General features: G+C 33.0%; 1 protein-coding gene across 2 annotated transcripts; it reads right to left on the minus strand.

Annotated features, from left to right (window-relative positions):
- Positions 1–383: 383 nt before the first annotated feature.
- Positions 384–19620, minus strand: LOC132562163 (sodium-dependent phosphate transporter 2-like). 2 transcript variants are annotated; one of them, XM_060226892.1, is made up of 16 exons: positions 19548–19620; positions 18357–18587; positions 17773–17877; positions 17375–17515; positions 16976–17061; positions 16143–16239; positions 14890–15000; positions 14628–14687; positions 13412–13528; positions 11274–11338; positions 10818–10905; positions 10429–10509; positions 9984–10039; positions 9264–9376; positions 8516–8701; positions 384–7870 (listed from the first exon to the last, which is right to left on the minus strand). In XM_060226892.1, exons 2-16 carry the CDS (start codon positions 18544–18546, stop codon positions 7633–7635), a joined length of 1734 nt encoding a protein of 577 aa, XP_060082875.1. In that variant the 5' UTR covers positions 18547–18587; positions 19548–19620; the 3' UTR covers positions 384–7632. The 2 variants fall into 2 exon arrangements, with proteins under 2 accessions (XP_060082875.1, XP_060082876.1); XM_060226893.1 differs by lacking the exon at positions 13412–13528.
- Positions 19621–19839: the final 219 nt, after the last annotated feature.

Genomic DNA, 19839 nt, shown 5'->3' on the forward strand with positions numbered 1-19839 from the left:
AAGAGATGGCCATAAAATCATGTTGGAAATTGGTCAAACAGAGAATCCGCCACAAGTAATGTACATGTCAGAAGGTAACATACAATGTACTACCCCACAAAGGTAGTTTGTAACATTGGTTGTAGATAACTGCACATGGATGCAAGAGTCTATGGACCCCCTCATCCGTGTTTAGAACCGGCCTGTAGCAGTCTATTCAAAATGGCTTCTCTGACCTACTACTCGAAATCAAGATTTCATTACAAATACGTTTCACATCGGTCCATAGTCTAATAAAGGCACATAAATTTGCCAAAGGTTGCAATATTGGAACACCTCTTCAAAAGAAGAAACTGTACCGATACTTGATATATAGAATGGCGCAGAACCACAACAAACACAGGTTTTATAAAAAATAAGTTTATATACATAACAGATGGCTGCATACAAATCACTGTATACTAAAAACAGCAAATTCCTTAACAAAAACAGCAAAACAGGTGGATATGTTTTGTATGGAACACTCTAGTACACCTACATAATATATACCTGTAACTGATCACAGGACATTATGCTGCTATATTTTGTTAAAAGCTGTGATAAAATAGTTCTGCACTATAATGTTGCACCCTAGTGTAAAGACAAGGGAGATAATCCTATTATGTAGCACTTTAAGTTTTATGTAACTCCATGGTGTACCAGAAAGGGAGATAACTAATCAGATCTATATGTTATATTAGCACTTCTCCATAACCCCATGGTGTATCAGAAAGGGAGATAACTAATTAGATCTGCAGGTAATTTCTTCCATGGGAGACAATTCAGTAATATAAGTTGCTTTCAAATGGAATGAAACTACAGCTTTGGATAAAATCATTGAATATTTTACTTATAAAAAGTATGTATGACCTACCAAAATATTGAATAAATATGAAATTATCCATATTTGTATATGAAACATCCGGCAAACTATGAAGCAGAACAAAGAGAAAGAAAAATATATATATATATATATATTGGTACTTGTCTTTCACTGCAAATTTAATACCATATATAAAGAACAATCATTATAAGAGGATTCATATGATATAACTTGTATAAGTTATAAGTATCTGTGTACCATAATCCACCATAGGAAACCCAATCTGTGCCCATCCCACCCACATACCTGAAGTAGTAAAAGACAAATTTATCATTGTACTGTAAAATCATATTGAAACACTTTGTAGTCAGGAGATTTTATACTTGTCATAAATCATAGCAAAAAACAAGACAGATCAAATGTAGCATTTTCAGCATTGTACAATTTTAAACATATTTTAAGCACAAAACTATTAAATCAATTATTTTTTTCCATTTCTGACATTAACAAGTTCTTATTAGGCAAAGGAAGTTTTCTTCTAGATAATGTTATGAAAAGAAAAGTGAAAATGATAAAGTGAAAATGTGATGATTATAAATAAGGAATTTGGCAACTACAGCATAACGTAAATAATACAATACACTGATCAATGAAAATATAACACAAAAGAACCACATTATACACCGGTCAAATTTACATAGCACTAACAAGATACACTATGATACCAGATTTATTAAAATCAGAAAAAACAAACAAACAAAAATATGTGAGCTGCCTCTAATGACTTATTTCCGATGTTTGATATAATCACAATGTCTTCATCTTCCATGGTTATCGACCTTGAGTATTGAAACACCACAAACTCTATATATATGATGTGACAAAGGAATAATTTTTTTTTTAAAGTTTCACTTCATTGAATTTAACATACTTTTAAACATTCATTTTCATTGACTTAAGCACAATACTGTTTAGTTTCCAAAATAATATGTCTCTCAAGTTTTTGGGGAAAATATCAAATCAAGGCCAAAAGGGATAACTCCAATAGGAAACAGACATGACATATAAGGTAGATTTTCAGTTTTGTAGCGACAAAATTTCTTTCGGATTTAATTCTACCTGAGAAAGTCTTCCATCAAAAAGCACTAAAAACATTCTGCAATTTTAGTTATCCGTCTATCTTAAAACTTAAAAACATCCAATGCTAGGGACAAAGGAGAACCTAGCGCTGGAGAGAGAAAACAGAAAAAGTAAAAAGAAACATATAGACATCAAATATTCAAGTAGGAAAATAAGAGGTTTAAACAGAAAACAAAACAAACAAACAAAAAGACTCCAGAAGTACACATTCAATTACAGACTCAATATCAGTACTATTTGTGTCACTCTCCTCCTTACAACTATTTTTACTTTGGCTAAAAAAGTGAAGCAAGAATTTTTTATGATAAATGAAGAGGCAAAGCTAATATTGTGTCATTGCAGAGTGAAATATACAATTAGAAATACGTAGTAACAGCCAATTGAAAACGATACAAGTTATGTACATGAATGATCCTATAATCTATCTGATGTTAAACACTGGTTTACACTGTATTATCATCTACTAAGATAAAAAATTAAAATATAATTTCAATATAATTGAATTAATTAACCTGAAGATCATAATGCAATGAAATATAAGGAACAGTATTGGTGTATATAGTTGAGCAGAAACTAAGTCATTTTAAGATTATAACAACCATTTCCATGTTATGACAAAAAAAAAACAAAATACTACAATGTACCAATAAATCACACAAATAATACTGATGTAAACAGCAGATGAAGTATTTTCAACAAAAGTCATGAAAACTAAAGGTAATAGGAACAAATGAACATAATTTCGTATTTTTGAACTACAGAGTTATCTGCTCTTGTGAGCAGGTATCAACAGTAAAGTGATCACCTTTTTTTTTGGAGAATAACAGCACAAATTTTTGAAAAATTGTTATTATCTCAAGCAAACTAATGACATAACACATGCTTACTAACGCAGATAACTATGCAAGTCCAAATGATTGAACACCAATCAATGTGATGTGATGAAGATAAATATCTTGATGAGAAATTAGAAGTTCATTCAAAACAGACTGATATAAATCAGTCATTGAAATTGACAAATAAAGATATTTCTTAACAGCCTACAATCAAGGTTTTAAGATTTTAAATTTTCAATTTTTAAGGCAGTTGGTAATTGAACATGCTGACAAGGGAAGTATATATTTCCAAGTAAATCCTCCCTCGAAGCCAGATATCCCAATTAAATGAGGCAGCATTATCACATTAAATCAATCCTAATTAGGAAACGAGATGCTACTACACCACCAGGTAACATGAGATTCATACACACAGTAATCGATCATTAAAAAGCACCTTCGTTTCAAATGCAAGGGATAGGTTTGATTTAATAAGGGTGAGGTAATTTGGTTGAAAAGCAATCTCTTAATTATCTCATTGTTGATGTTGGATGTGTATGATTACTTAAATAAAACTGTATGAGCAGGACAACTCTGACAACACAGTTTATTGGATGGATGTCAGAAAACGAAAAGCATTTTTTGTTTGTTTTTGTAGGATCAATTCTCTGCAGTTTTGATGATGAAAGGGGATGTATTTTTTTTTATTGATTCATGTTATTTTCAGGTTTTTTTTTCTTGTCCAATGAATTATTATGAAAAAAGTAAAGCCACTCAAATATGATATTAGCATTACACTGTACATAGTACTACAATACAAAGGGTACTGCTAAAAGAGTTATCCTGCCCTGGCAGTAAAAAATAATGGTCCATAATTTTTTGAATTTATCATTCTGAAATGCAGACATGCAAAAATTCAACATCTTGATCAAACTATTGAAAGTGTTTAATCCAACAAATTAAGGTAAATGTAGCTTACAAGCAGGACTGACTACCCAAGCTTGAAAATGTTAGCAATACCCATGATAAAAGGGATATATTATTCGTGGCATATGACATAACTTAAATCTAAAATCTTTACATTTTTTTCCAAAATATATTTATACAAGTTATAAATTAGGAATATGTGGAATTTGTACAATATTTTTTTCAGTATCTTCTCTACAACTGTCATCTTCACTCAATCCTTCCATTAATTAAGCATCACACATACACATAGAGATACAGACAATTAAAAACTACATAGTGATATCTCCTACCCGTTCTACAGTCCACCTGGCCATATTTCTCATTTACACAATGTCAATCATTATTTCATTGTACTGAAATTTGAAAAAAGAAATGAAATAAAACAAAGACATAGCATTTGTGTCAATAGAAATACTAAACATAGCTATATACTTTACCAAAATATCCTAAAAAATTGTGTACTTAACATAGCTATATACTTTACCAAAATATCCTAAAAAATTGTGTACTTAACATAGCTATATACTTTACCAAAATATCCTAAAAATTGTGTACTTAACATAGCTATATACTTTACCAAAATATCCTAAAAATTGTGTACTTAACATAGCTATATACCTTACCAAAATATCCTAAAAAATTGTGTACTTAACATAGCTATATACTTTACCAAAATATCCTAAAAAATTGTGTACTTAACATAGCTATATACTTTACCAAAATATCCTAAAAAATTGTGTACTTAACATAGCTATATACTTTACCAAAATATCCTAAAAAATGTGCAATGGTAGCTTAAGATCTTAAGTTTGAACATTTCCTGTATAAGTTGATGTTTTAAATTTTTTTAATATTTCCTGTATCTGCCAATGTTTTAAAAAGTTTTCAATGACACTCATATTTATACATACATGTGTACATTAATGACTAGTGTTTCTCAGAGAATCACTTCTCAAGAGCAATGCCTGGATTTGGAACAAATTCTGTGTTCTTACACTCAAACAGGCATAATGCCTGGATTTGGAACAAATTCTGTGTTCTTACACTCAAACAGGCATAATGCCTGGATTTGGAACAAATTCTGTGTTCTTACACTCAAACATGTATAAGGTCAAAGATGCAGTCCAAAACACATTATTTCATATGAATTTACGATGTAATACTTCTTTGTTTATCAAAAAACCCAAGTATGCAATTATTGCATTATAATTCATCTCAATGCAATATATACAGCACTCTTTATGACATCTCTTTGGTATTTCCATACACTACAGCACACCAATTAACATAGTCACTTAGATGGTAATCAAACCTATCGCCTCCTGATCAAGACCTGAATAACCATCAGGAGCCAAAAGGCTGCTCTCTGTCTACATGTTTTTTCTTTAATTCTGTTGGAAAGTATACATGTCAGATACACTTGGTTTGAAATTACTTCATATTTAATTGTTCCGATATATCGCATTTTGTGTGAACAGTGATAATGTATCAGCGCTAAAATGTATCCCTACAGTCGTCTTTTTCACCAATCTTATAGTAAGAATATTGATTCTTTAAGTACTCTTTATACAGAAAATCATTACACAGTAATAGAACATTAAATGGTATTGAATTATAACTGATGATGGCACTCAACAAATACAGAAAAAAAGGTGTATCTGAGTTACATAAAATTAAAATATCTACAAAGTGTATCTGTTACAGGTGCCAGTACATGGCACCATGATAGACAAAAACAAAGAATAACTTCAGAAAATTTCTCATGATGAATGGATACTTATATACATCTTAAATTATGCAAACATTTACTTATTGATAGAGAACATGTTACCAATTGAAAAGCTCTTTTCCCTCTAAAGTCTAAATATCCCCACATCACATGATTTATTTACATGCATGTTCTGTTAGCTTTCTTGTTTTTGACCACAATAAAAATGATAATTTCTCTTGCCAATGTGTATTTCTATGTAGATAAATATTTTATGTATGATTTATTAATGAAGCTGTTTTGTAATGTTACACTTGATTGGAGGAATGCATTTTTGTCCCCTGGTCAGTCTGGCAGTTATTAACTTCCATTGAGGTTGACATGTCTTCATTAACCCCTGATTTGGTTAATATCGCTTCTTATGATGTTGTATATATTGATTAAAGATCTTTCGATAGTAAAGTCCAGAAGCCGTTAATTATATTAAACACTGATGTTAACTCGGTATCTATTAAGACAGAATCATTCTGAAGATGAAGTTTATCAATAAACACAAATATCTGGGGGGGAATCATCTTTCAAACTAATTTGTAATCCTGTAAAGGCCAAATGAAATCATATTATGTTCTTCCAAACATGTCAGATCAAAAGTGGATTTTGGTAGAGAAATCTTGAATTCTTAAAATATTTTTTTTTACTCTTGGCTATAAATTCAAGTACTTTTGACTTTTAATCATCCTATTATGGAAATTGTTAAAAATTAAAAAAAAAAAAGAAACATTCACTGTTAAGAAGGCCCAAAAATGTATTTGGTTTAACAATGGAAACACAAGTATTTTACTTACGAAGGACTTATTCCCTTAATCCACCTAGGGCAGATAATTACATACACGATTGTCTTCAACTTCAAAAAATGTACTTGAATACTTTTTCACCTGTATGGTGTATTCATGGACTACTACGAAGCCAGCACTGTAGTGATGCTTGAAGTACAAAACTTGACAAGGGTAAAGACTTTTATAAGTGATGTACTGTCTAAGAATAATTAACGCTAACCACATCATCAGGGAAAGAGTACATTGAGGCAATTTTCTCAAGCACTGCATTAGATATTGAATAACACTGAAAATGGTTGGACTGGTGAAACACTTACAAGTTAACAATAAATACAATATCTGCAACAAAATGAAAGCATTTATTGTATACTATTGCTATAGACATGAAATTTACTTTTGTAACATTTAAGTTAATATTATAATTTCGCTGGTGAAAACATGATTTGGTCAAAGTATACTTTGTACTTTAATTTTTTTCTGAATATGCCTGCCAAGACAGACTGCAAGACAATTTTATCACTTCAATTTTGTAAGAAAACTATGTCACACATCCTGACAATATAATTTATTCTAGATCCTAGCTCAGGCTTCAAAATCTTCCTCAGATCCTGAAATGTTTACTGTATTATCTGGATCATAAGCAGCATTTTTTTTTTGCTCACGAGTTTGGCATGCGGCTTATATGTGGATGGGGGAAAAAAATTGGCAGAATGAAAAAAAAAAGTAGCATACCAATACAAGATGATATTGCATTTTTTAAAAGCGTACCTGTCTACCAAGTGTTTGTAACTGAAACAGATCGTGTAGAACAGTCACTTGTAATTGAATACTAGGTGAACAGTTACAAGAAGGCGAAAGTTACCAAAAGCTTATTGCATCCTAGGATCAATAGGTCTCCATCGAGTTATCGATCAATTTCTAGAATGACTGCTATGTTTGTTTTAATATAAATGACTTTGTGTCAATTACAAGAAATGATATGGGACTATATAAGAATCAGCATGCAAGGGCCTTCGTTAATATTTAACAGCACAGACACTGAATAAATGACCAATATTTTCAATGCCATGACAGTACATCATTAATTGATGAATATCTATTTAAAAAGGCTGAGTTAAAATGACCAATCTGAGTTGAGGTCGTCATTACAAATTATTTGGACAACAACTCTGATTTATTTGAAGATCTGCTTTTCTTTTCTCGAGATTGTTGTACACTTTACCTCAATCCAGTGTTTTACAGTAAAAGAACATGTCAAATATGAGGAAGATTTTGAAGTTTAAGCCCAGTCATATCCACACTCACGCCACCTGAACACCTTTATCATAAAGTTTGCATGATAATTGCCATAATTCCGGCACTGATTCCGCCTGCTACAGGCAAAGTCACACACCAAGCTAGAACTATGTTCCTGAAAAGCTTGAAGTCCACATTTTGCTTTGACCTATAACGGCCCACACAAACCACTGAGCCCACCTTGCAATGCGTGGTACTGATCGGTATCCCGATGTTGGAGGCGATAAGCACTGTCAATGCTGATCCAACTTCTATACAGAAACCACTGTAACATAAGGATGATCAAATCTTTAGTACACACAAATGAGTTTAATCCAGGTTTACCATCATTCTAAATCAGTTGTCTGCGAGAACACCTGTTCTGCAACTTTCTTTTCAAAAAAACGTTTTTCAAAATTCTTGTTTCAAGCTGCTTACAACTTATTTATTATTTGTGTATTACCATTGGCGGTGTTATGACTACAACATGTTAAAAGGATAAATATCTTTTCTGGAGATACATGTACAACTCAAATTTACAGACACAATTAATGAAATAAAAATGACAGAAGATGGAGCATAAACATCTGGAATCTGCAGATTTTTAGTTTACCTGTTTTGACTAGCTAGTCGTCATCAGAACGGTAAAAATATTTACATTGCTAATGTACAATTAATGAAATAGTAACCCCATTCCTAATTGAATTTATTTCATATTACCAAATTCCAAAATTAACCAGTTGACACGCTAAATCTTCCTTCCCAACTATCAATCTTCTACCCAAATGAAATAAAGTGGCCCAAACATGTGGATAAATCCCTGTAGTCAGTGGTAGAAGTGTAGATAAAATTGTCTCTGACTTGAACGAAAGCGAGCGAGAAGACGTGTACAAAGCCTAGAAAAGACAATTATTTTGAAGAAGCATCTCACCTTGATGGGGTGATCTTTGTGAGATCCTCTCCCATCGTTTGTATGACTCTTCGGCCCCACACCCAAAGTCCAATACTGATCCCTGCTCCTCCAAAGATGAGGATCCACAGAGGGGTCTCGGCCTTCTGAAGTGCGTTACCCTGGGTACCAATGATCCAGATGCTAACAAGTGGTCCAATAGCATTGCTGCAATAACAAACAATTCTCTTTGTCAATGAAACAATCTATCAAGACAACAAGGGACATAGTTATAACATTTTCAATAACTAAACCATTATTGTGGTGCAATGAAAACATCTATATTCCTACAATAAGTAATGCTTTTTAAATGAAGACTCGTTTATTGTATTTCATCAAGCAGTAACACTGTTATTAGTAGTCATCCATTCATGTCACCTACACCTCACGAGAAATGCGGACAATACTTTATCTTCTCATGTAGCAAGCCCAGGAGTCCAAGATTATATTAGGCTTAAAACAGGTTTTCAAATACCTGGCCTTTCTAAAACCTTCATTTTACTCAAACTGACAAAGGACCCCCAAAATTAACAAAGTTAAAGTCTATTTCATGTAAGAAATGAATTCCCTGACTCTAATAATTCCTAAGCTTGAGGGTCCCAGGGAAAACTCTGTTACAAGATATGTATATCAAGTGAAAGTTAAGTGATACACAGTACGGTGGGATAGAACTAGCTCATACAGATAATGTTGGACACACTATACTAAATGTCTAACCAAAAACACAAACCTGACGTCATTTCCTCCATGAGCGAAGGAACCGAACACAGCTGTGAGAACTTGTAGGAATGAAAATAATTTGGCAGTTTTGGGTTCATCTTTCAACTGCTCACGTCCTTTTTCCTGAAGAAAAGTACAAAAAAAAAATACAATGCTTTGTTCTTCCACTGTGATCTCCAAAAATTCAGACATTGTTTTTTGCATGTTTATGGCCTATCAATAGTTTTGTTTCATCGTGAGTTTTTAAGGGAGATACATCAAAATCTTTCCATAAATTATATTGAAATAAATCCATTTAAGTAATTAAATATCTTTAAGATGACATTTTAAAAAGTTCTAACAAGATATTTCTGAAGAAGATTAGAAATCAGTATCAGCAAGAAAAGTAGATATTAGAACTTAGTAAACACAAACAAGTAATGCTAGTCTTCATTCAATAAAATTTTTTTAGGATCCATTTTTTGTTAATTGTCAAAATCCACTATGCATAGTCAAATCTTGACAACAGAACAGTGTAATTGCCTTCCTTTATTTTTTCTCTACATATGTTGGAGATGTCACCTTCAGGAAATCTATGTTTCAACAAGGTAGGACTGACAAATAAATGCAGCTTTTGTTGTGCAGCATTTGACCTTCAAGACAGCTTTACATCAACTAAAGTAAATTTAAGATGTATTACCTCCCTTTGACTGAAGGATAACATGCTATGCAGATTTATCAATGTACTCACCAAGTCTGATGTACTGGAATCTTTACTGCTACTGCCTGGACTGCCATCAAAATTGTCTTTGTTGGAGAAAAGAAATAATTAAGTTTACATTTCCCTTATAACACAATGTTAAAAACAACAGTGGTAGGTAAGTTATCAAAGTGAAAATTCATTACTATAAATTTTCACAGATTTTTCAAATTTTTCAACCCCAAATTTATATCAGGAAACAGATGAAATGATGTACTGGTCTGTATTTCTTATACAGGAAATGAAATGAAAAGCTATTTTTTGAAAAGCCACTAATCTTCACTAATCTCCTACTGCATGCCCTTATCTTTCAAGAGAAAGGTCATTATATGGAGGAATTAAATACTCTCCCACATTTCTTTTAATAATTTACCATTCATTTTTCTCATAAATATAGGTAAGCAGCTGTGAATTTTTCATCTAGTGTAAATATTACCTTGCAGTAGCTTACGACTAGAGAATGTGGAGTTGGACTCGCGGAATAGCAAGGGAGTGATACTGCCTTGAGGGGAGGGGCCTGAAACAAAACAGGTATAAAATCGATCATGGTAGGTACAATAAATATTTCTGACAGTTTAGTCTTGAACGTGTTACATCATCACTATCAATTACCAAATTAATATTGTGTTGTAAAAAAAATGAAAATGTTTTTGGTTTTTGAAAATATTTTTCCCTTGAATTTACCAGAATGAAATCACCCCATGTACTGTTACCACCATTCTTTTAGAAAAAAACCTTATTTACAAGCAATTTATTACAAGAAGTGTTATTAACGAGTACAAATAGACAACAAAAAGCGCAGAACCATTTGAAAAAGAAACATACCATTACTCATGGCTTTCCCGTTAGGAGTCAAACTTGGTGTGATTCCATGTGCTTCTGCTAGTATCACATCAATGTTTGTATCCTTTTCCTGAAAACACCCAATCACTTACAGTACCACTCAAGAGATGAAAGAGCAAATTTGTGCCTTTTTGGCAGATTATAACAATGACAAATTAACAAACTGCAGTTATTGAGATTAGTGTGATACTTTCAGTAGGAAAAATGCTCAACTATGAATCTTGATAAAATATGCATATCTAAAGTATTCTAACCAGTTTTTAAAATCAAGCAAATCACAACATAGGTGCTATTCATAATTTTATACACAGTATTTCTAGAAAAATTATTCTTTCAGCTGGTTTGTAAGTGTTTATAAGCATATTACCAACTAAAATTAGAAAAATATGAAAACAGAGAGAGAGAAAAAAGAAAACTATCATTTCAAGGAATACTTACAATCAGTATCCCCGATGGAGCACTTTTCTCTTTCAGAGGAGTTTTCTCGCCATCTTTCTTTCTTCCTGGGATTACAATATCATGAATGATACAAAAAGTTTTTTTTTTAAAAAAGAGATGTTATTGATAATTTGTAACTTAAATAAATTTTATCAAAACTTAATATACTGACTCAGCCAACTTTTGAAAATTTTGTTAAAAACACTGGTGTAGTATATCAATTTCTGCTATTAAGACATTCTTAATAGTCTGAAGCCTGTGATTTTTGTTTCATACTTAAAACCTTCAATCTTTTAAGAGGTATTAAAAACACCATTCCATCCCAACCCAAGACTACACATTTAGCGAAAGATAAACAGAATGAAGCTGTTTAGGGGAATTTCAGTAACCCTAGGACTCCAAAATGAATCATTTCTTACAATAATATTGGCTTCCCTTCTATTGCTGCTAAGTCAATTATCAATTAAACTCTTGGTTGTTAACCCTGAAAAACCTAGACCCTAAACATCCCTCAGATCCTGGGATACATAGGTGTTTAACATGAATAGCTAGGAGTTTTTATGTAATAGACTGGAAATCTAAATTTATGGACAGAATAAGTTCCATCCCCTAGAATCACAAGGTCAGGAAAACCCCCAGAATCACAAGGTCAGTAAAACCCCTAGAATCACAAGGTCAGGACAACCCCTAGAATCACAAGGTCAGGACAACCCCTAGAATCACAAGGTCAGTAAAACCCCCAGAATCACAAGGTCAGTAAAACCCCTAGAATCACAAGATCAGTAAAACCCCTAGAATCACAAGGTCAGGAAAACTCCTAGAATCACAAGGTCAGGAAAACCCCTAGAATCACAAGGTCAGGAAAACCCCTAGAATCACAAGGTCAGTAAAACCCCTAGAATCACAAGGTCAGTAAAACCCCTAGAATCACAAGGTCAGGAAAACCCCTAGAATCACAAGGTCAGGAAAACCCCTAGAATCACACAAGGTCAGGAAAACCCCTAGAATCACAAGGTCAGTAAAACCCCTAGAATCACAAGGTCAGTAAAACCCCTAGAATCACAAGGTCAGTAAAACCCCTAGAATCACAAGGTCAGGAAAACCCCTAGAATCACAAGGTCAGTAAAACCCCTAGAATCACAAGGTCAGGAAAACCCCTAGAATCACAAGGTCAGGAAAACCCCTAGAATCACAAGGTCAGTAAAACCCCTAGAATCACAAGGTCAGTAAAACCCCTAGAATCACAAGGTCAGTAAAACCCCTAGAATCACAAGGTCAGGAAAACCCCTAGAATCACAAGGTCAGGAAAACCCCTAGAATCACAAGGTCAGTAAAACCCCTAGAATCACAAGGTCAGTAAAACCCCTAGAATCACAAGGTCAGTAAAACCCCTAGAATCACAAGGTCAGGAAAACCCCTAGAATCACAAGGTCAGGAAAACCCCTAGAATCACAAGGTCAGGAAAACTCCTAGAATCACAAGGTCAGGAAAACCCCTAGAATCACAAGGTCAGTAAAACCCCCAGAATCACAAGGTCAGGAAAACCCCTAGAATCACAAGGTCAGGAAAACCCCTAGAATCACAAGGTCAGGAAAACCCCTAGAATCACAAGGTCAGTAAAACCCCTAGAATCACAAGGTCAGGAAAACCCCTAGAATCACAAGGTCAGTAAAACCCCCAGAATCACAAGGTCAGGAAAACCCCTAGAATCACAAGGTCAGGAAAACTCCTAGAATCACAAGGTCAGCAAAATGCTTTTATTGAACAGTCCTGAAGCATATCGTACAAAATGCCCACATTTAGGTTTTTCACTGATATAGCCATCTAACTACATTGTACATGTAAACAAGATGTCTCTCAGTGACAAGAATTTTGGTTTGTGTCCCCATCCAGCTTGGAAAGCATTCAGCAGAGAAGGAAAATAAAAAAAATTCAGGACACATTCTATATAAAGGCAATACAGTATCACAACATCACTGCATACTAAATTTTAGTTAAATATCTATCAATTAAAGTGTAAACAAGCAGAAATCAAATTTTGACCGAATGACATTCAGCTTGTTCAATAATGGTTGTTTACCATGGCCATTGAGAGAAAGGAGCAGGTAAATTACAGTGCATATTCCATCAATCCCTACCGATATTTTCTTTGTTTTCAATATCAACATCTAATTGAACATCAATGACGTTAGCTGCTTCCACATCTTTTGTAAGCATTTTTTGTTGTTCATCTGGCGACAGCGCCGTCTCTACAGCTGAAATACCAAACAAAGCAAGGAAGTGCAAGGATGAATGATGTGTCATGCAGGTAAATCTGGTGCAAAAATAGCAAATACCTTGACAGCTCAATATTAGATCAAGTTTTTATTGTACTGCTTTTTTCCACTTCACGATGAAGCCTTTTTGTCTTTTTATGGTTATTTGTTTGAATAAACTAAAATTGGTTTCAAAACTGACATCAAATAATGTCTTTTTTCTTTTTGTTTAAAGACATAGGCAGTCCATAATTAACTTTAACCTTTACCAGAAATGAAGCGATTATATTCAGGTAGATGGCCAACTGATCCAAACAATTATAGCTGATATTATTGATGTCAACCAGGTAATTTTTCATTGTAATGACAAGTGTAAAATCATCCTTCAGTTGTTGTCATTTAGATATCAAACAGAAACAGCTGAAAAGGGTATTTACATCAGCACCAGAAGTCTTCTAATTACTTAAATACAGGACATACAACAGAAATTTATGGATCTTTGTAAAGTAGTAATAATATTAGAAAAAAAGGTATAGAAATTAACAAGTAGACAAGGATCCACAGATATGTAGCCATAAATGCTTTTGGATTTACAAGACAAGATACACAATCACATGTACAAACAACAAGCCAGGTAACAAACATTTAAGTCAACTATTCTAGATGGAATGTTATAACACATTAACACATACATCAATACAATAGATATTTTTTCGGTAATGTAGCCTTGTTTTCAAAATAGATCTTCACATAAACATCTTTCAGAGTAATAACTTGTACCAACAAATGTTCTTTGTAAATAGTCAGCTACAAACCAGAACGCACAATTTGTGTTATTTCGAATATTGTTTTCTTTTTCTTCTTTTAAGAAAGCGACAGATGGAATAAATCCTGAAAGATCTAAATTTCTAAATTATCAAAGGTGGTAATCACAGTGACATTTGAGAACAATACACAACACAAGGGAAAAAGACTTGAAGTATCATATGGTGGCTGTCTCGCTGTTAATAATCTTGTGAGCTAGGATCATAGGATACTTTCTGTATATAGATATATGTTTAAGCAGGACAGTAGCAGTTCATATATAAAAGTTACATACCTTTCTCCAAGACTATACTTCCATCAGGACTTTCACCTTCTTCCTCCACAGTCAATTTTTCTAGAAGTAAAAAACTCACTGCTACATAAATTGTTCTAATGGTTACCTACAAATACTATTGAATAACTAGAAACACCTTTCTCATATTTACGAGAAAAATTTCATTTTTATGTTGAAATCAATTTTGAATATCATGGGAACAAAAAGAAATATCACCATTATCCCTGTTAAAGTGCATAAACAGAAAATAGAAATTACTTACTTGCCCTTAAGCGTGGCACAAAGAAGAAGAAAATAATCAGAGAAACTATGAAGGCCAGTCCAAACGTCAGGATAAGCACACCATACAGTGGAATCTGGTCAAACTTGAGAACTAAAACAACAGAATATAGTAACTCACATAATCTCTACTTTGTAAAACAGCAGAATATAGTAACTCACACAATCTCTACTTTGTAAAACAACAGAATATAGTAACTCACACAATCTCTACTTGGTAAAACAACAGAATATAGTAACTCACACAATCTCTACTTTGTAAAACAACAGAATATAGTAACTCACATAATCTCTACTTTGTAAAACAGCAGAATATAGTAACTCACACAATCTCTACTTTGTAAAACAACAGAATATAGTAACTCACACAATCTCTACTTGGTAAAACAACAGAACATAGTAACTCACGCAATCTCTACTTGGTAAAACAACAGAATATAGTAACTCACACAATCTCTACTTGGTAAAACAACAGAACATAGTAACTCACACAATCTCTACTTTGTAAAACAACAGAATATAGTAACTCACACAATCTCTACTTGGTAAAACAGCAGAATATAGTAACTCACACAATCTCTACTTTGTAAAACAACAGAATATAGTAACTCACACAATCTCTACTTGGTAAAACAACAGAATATAGTAACTCACACAATCTCTACTTTGTAAAACAGAATATTGTAACTTACACAATCTCTACTTTGTAAAACAGAATATAATAACTCACACAATCTCTACTTTGTAAAACAGAATATTGTAACTCACACAATCTCTACTTTGTAAAACAACAGAATATAGTAACTTACACAATCTCTACTTTGTAAAACAGAATATAATAACTCACACAATCTCTACTTTGTAAAACAGAATATAATAACTCACACAATCTCTACTTTGTAAAACAACAGAGGAATATAGTAACTCACACAATCTCTACTTTGTACAACAGAATATAGTAACTCACACAATCTCTACTTTGTAAAACAACAGAGGAATATAGTAATTCACGCAATCTCTACTTTGTAAAACAACAGAATATAGAAATTTACACAATCTCTACTTTGTAAAACAGAATATTGTAACTCACACAATCTCTACTTTGTAAAACAACAGAATATAGTAACTCACACAATCTCTAAGGTATTTAGAAGTTTGTATTTACAAGGAATCTACATCGAATTCAACATGTTCAAGACTTTCAGTGTTTTTATGTTTTCCTATTTCAAAACTTACGACTCGATCCTTTGTAGAATACAGAAAATGCATTAACAGCTGTTGTAAAAGCATAGAAGACTGGCAACATTTGAAGCCCAGCAGAAAAGGGATCATCCTGAAAAAGATATGCAGTGGTTATGTTAATATTAATTTCACTTATTTATTTTGGTTTTTAATGGGAAAACAAAGCACATTATGTTCTGGTTTAATGTTTATGATTGCTTAAGATGAAATCATCAAGGTATGGTTTCGAATTTCACACCATTTCTGCCACATGAATTAAAAATGGATTCTCATTTGAAAACTATCTGTCTCGAGCCAATGCGAAAAAAAGAAAAGGGAGGCCAACTGCAGAGAAAAAATTGTGCCTCGAGTAAAGAGTTCTGGACACTAGTTACTAATTGAAGGAGTATGGTGCTTCACTCAAGTATATTTTTGTCTTTAGATATCAGTAACTGTAGTGTAGTGTAGTGCATCGACAGAATGTTGTTCAGTAATAAACATTTAGTTATGAAGTAAACATACTGACCCGATACTCTAGCCTAAGTAAGGATCATTAAATGAAAAAGTTGAATACTTACAAAGTTATAAGCATTCACTGGCAAAATCTTACCTGCTTTTGGTGAAAGGTCAGATAAATATAAAAGTCTGCTGACTGTTTTCATTTCATTGAAAACAAATCTTACCTGAGACATTATCTGCTCCAAGCTTAAGGCCATGCTTATACCTCTACCCAGCTTATTAAGGAAAATCTCAAAGATTCCTTCAAAAGGCGTTAAAAAACAGGATTATTACTTAACCTTTTTCTTAAAGAACCCTTACCTTTTGAAAAAGAGAAAATTTATTCTCACCCGTTTCAATACGAGCTTCTTGACGATCCAAAATGAAAAGACAGTAATTATGCCAGACATGAGAGGGGAGACAAACCAGGATCCCACTGAAAAATAAGATAATTTGATGACTTTATGAAACCAGCAATATTTACAGTTATTTCAACTAATTAAGGGAATACCGACAATTTTTTCTCTTCATCAGCAATATACTTGATATGTTAATAATATGTGAAATATTACCGAATGTACTCGTTAATTAGGTCAGGTCAAGTTGACTTAGAGCTGATATCTAGAGACACCTACCAATGAGGCCTTTAGAGCTGATATCTAGAGACACCTACCAATGAGGCCTTTAGAGCCGATATCTAGAGACACCTACCAATGAGGCCTTTAGAGCCGATATCTAGAGACACCTACCAATGAGGCCTATCTTTTTCCAGTTTATACCCTGGATACCGTGGGCAACAAGGGAGAATCCAACCGTGGCCCCAACAATACTATGGGTTGTGGATACAGGCAGTTTTAGCAATGTTGCCACAAACAACCACACACATGATCCTTAAAAGATAAAAAGAAAAACCTCCATTTCAGTTTTTGAATAAAACCCTGAATTCATTTAAGTTAGAGTATCATTTTTATGCATTTTACTGCTTAAATTTCAAAAGAAAAATCTTAGTTTAACAGAATATTTTTACTCCATAACAACTACATACAAGAGTTTAATAGTATGATATTTTCTTTTTTTAATTTTCAAATCTCTATAAATTTTACATCACTTGAACAGGACAAAAACTATCCCTTAATAAAGAACCTACCTGACAATGCAGCAACATTGCCTGCAAGAAGCAGCGTCTCTGACCCATTGTTGTAGAGAGAAACATCTATTATACCCTTTCGTATGGTATCCGACACTCGATAACCTAAACACAAAAAATTCCTATAATTCACTTTTAATTCAAATATGTATATCAGCAAAAATAATTTATTTGTTCACTTTTATTCTGAATTTGACATAAATATTCATATGCATAAATTGCAATGTTCAGATGACAATTTTGAAAATTCGAAAATGATCCAAAAGATTACCATATTTATCCTACAATATGCCTGGAAACTATATTGTTACTTCAGACTTGAAGTATAAAATGGGACGGTCTTATTACTATAAAATGATATAGTATTTGTTGCTGTTTCAACTAAAAACTTAAGTACATGTGTGTTTGCTTATTACCCAACATGGGCTTATAGTAAAAGAAAATTATTTGTATATTACTAAATGTAAGAGTTTAAAAGGAAAAAAAAATTACTTTGGAAGGTTTGTTGTAGCAATGTTAAAAGGATTGATACTGAAAATCTTAAAGCATGACTGAACCTGTTTAACACATGTTCAATAAATTACCTATTAGGATGGCACCAGCTATTTCAAAGATTGTTCCTAGGATGCATGCTTGTCGAAGGGTAAGTACTTTAGCACCCACAGATGTCCCAAATGAATTGGCAACATCATTTGCTCCGATTCCAAATGCCAAAATAAAGGCAATGATAAACCCCACTATCACATACACCAATGCATCCTCACTGACGAGCATTCTCCAAGAACAAGAAGGCTCAAGTCTGACGATGAAAATTCCTGAAAAAAAAATCAAAATTTCAATCTCATCAAAAATATTTTAACCAAAAAGATATAATGAAATTGATGGAAAGCTGTAATTTAACATAAACAGTTTGAATTATAATTTGAGAAAATATGGAATGAAACTTGAAAAGAAAAGGAGAATGATTTCAACGAGAGAAACTTCTAATAAAAGTGAAATATTTTCCTGATAAAAATTATGAGTTTTCATAATCAACAGCACATCATATGAAATGACTTGTTTTTAAGGCGGACAACAGTATTTTTGAAAGAAAATTAATCAATTGTGTAGTAACCATTCATAACCATTTGTTGAGAATAGTTTTGGAAACTATAACTATCTTACTCAGCTTGTAGATCACCGGCCGTAGGTGTGCTAGTGTTAACTCCCTTCTAACATCCGACTTTATACAGACTAGGTGATGTGACTTCACATAATTTGTGACATTATACAATACATCTATTGACTTATCACAAATTAATATCAGGCCATGCATGTGATATATTATTCATAAAATATATAGGCCAAAATACATGTCCCTAATCTTTGACCTCTATGACCTATCTTTCTATGGTACCACTAATGGACTAACAGGTCAGAACAGCAATTTCTTTGCAATTTGATAAAAGCATTACCTAGTAAAACTTCAGCTATCATGTAAACAGATTTCAGGGCTCTCACACCCCATTTTGGGAATGGGGCCTGGGGCCCTTAGAATTGGGGAAAAATAGCGGCGTTTTCCTAAGAATTGGGAAAACTTGGGGTCTTAATTGGGAAAAAAGATACTATTTTGCGTTGGGGAATTCGGCCCCAAATCTGGCAGATTGAGAGCCCTGGATTTTGAAAAGTACACGAAGGGCAATATAAAGGTATTGGGATGGTACCACTTTCAGTATCTGATTTATAGCAAAGTGATATAGAAATTAAATACGCAGTACGTGTGTCTTATTACCCACCTTTAAATATCTGATCTCAAACCTGGTGTTTACTTTCTTCAACAGTTCCTTGAAACTGTTAGCTTTCCAAACCTGCAAAGACACAAGAAAAAGAAATTGATTTGACTTATTACAATATTAGTGCTAAAGTTAAATACTGCTGTTTGTCACTTCAATGTGGAAGAATGTGAAATGAATACAGGATTTCAAAACATAAACTGCAGGTGTCTGTTATTTGTTACTTTGTCAGAATTGTAATGTCAGAATATTCAGGTCAGATTACCGTAAAAACCCATGTAATGTCCGCACTTTT

Source organism: Ylistrum balloti, unplaced genomic scaffold, assembly GCF_031769215.1.
Source record: "Ylistrum balloti isolate Yb309-2 unplaced genomic scaffold, AGI_CSIRO_Ybal_v1 Utg371358, whole genome shotgun sequence".
NCBI lineage: Eukaryota > Metazoa > Mollusca > Bivalvia > Pectinida > Pectinidae > Ylistrum > Ylistrum balloti.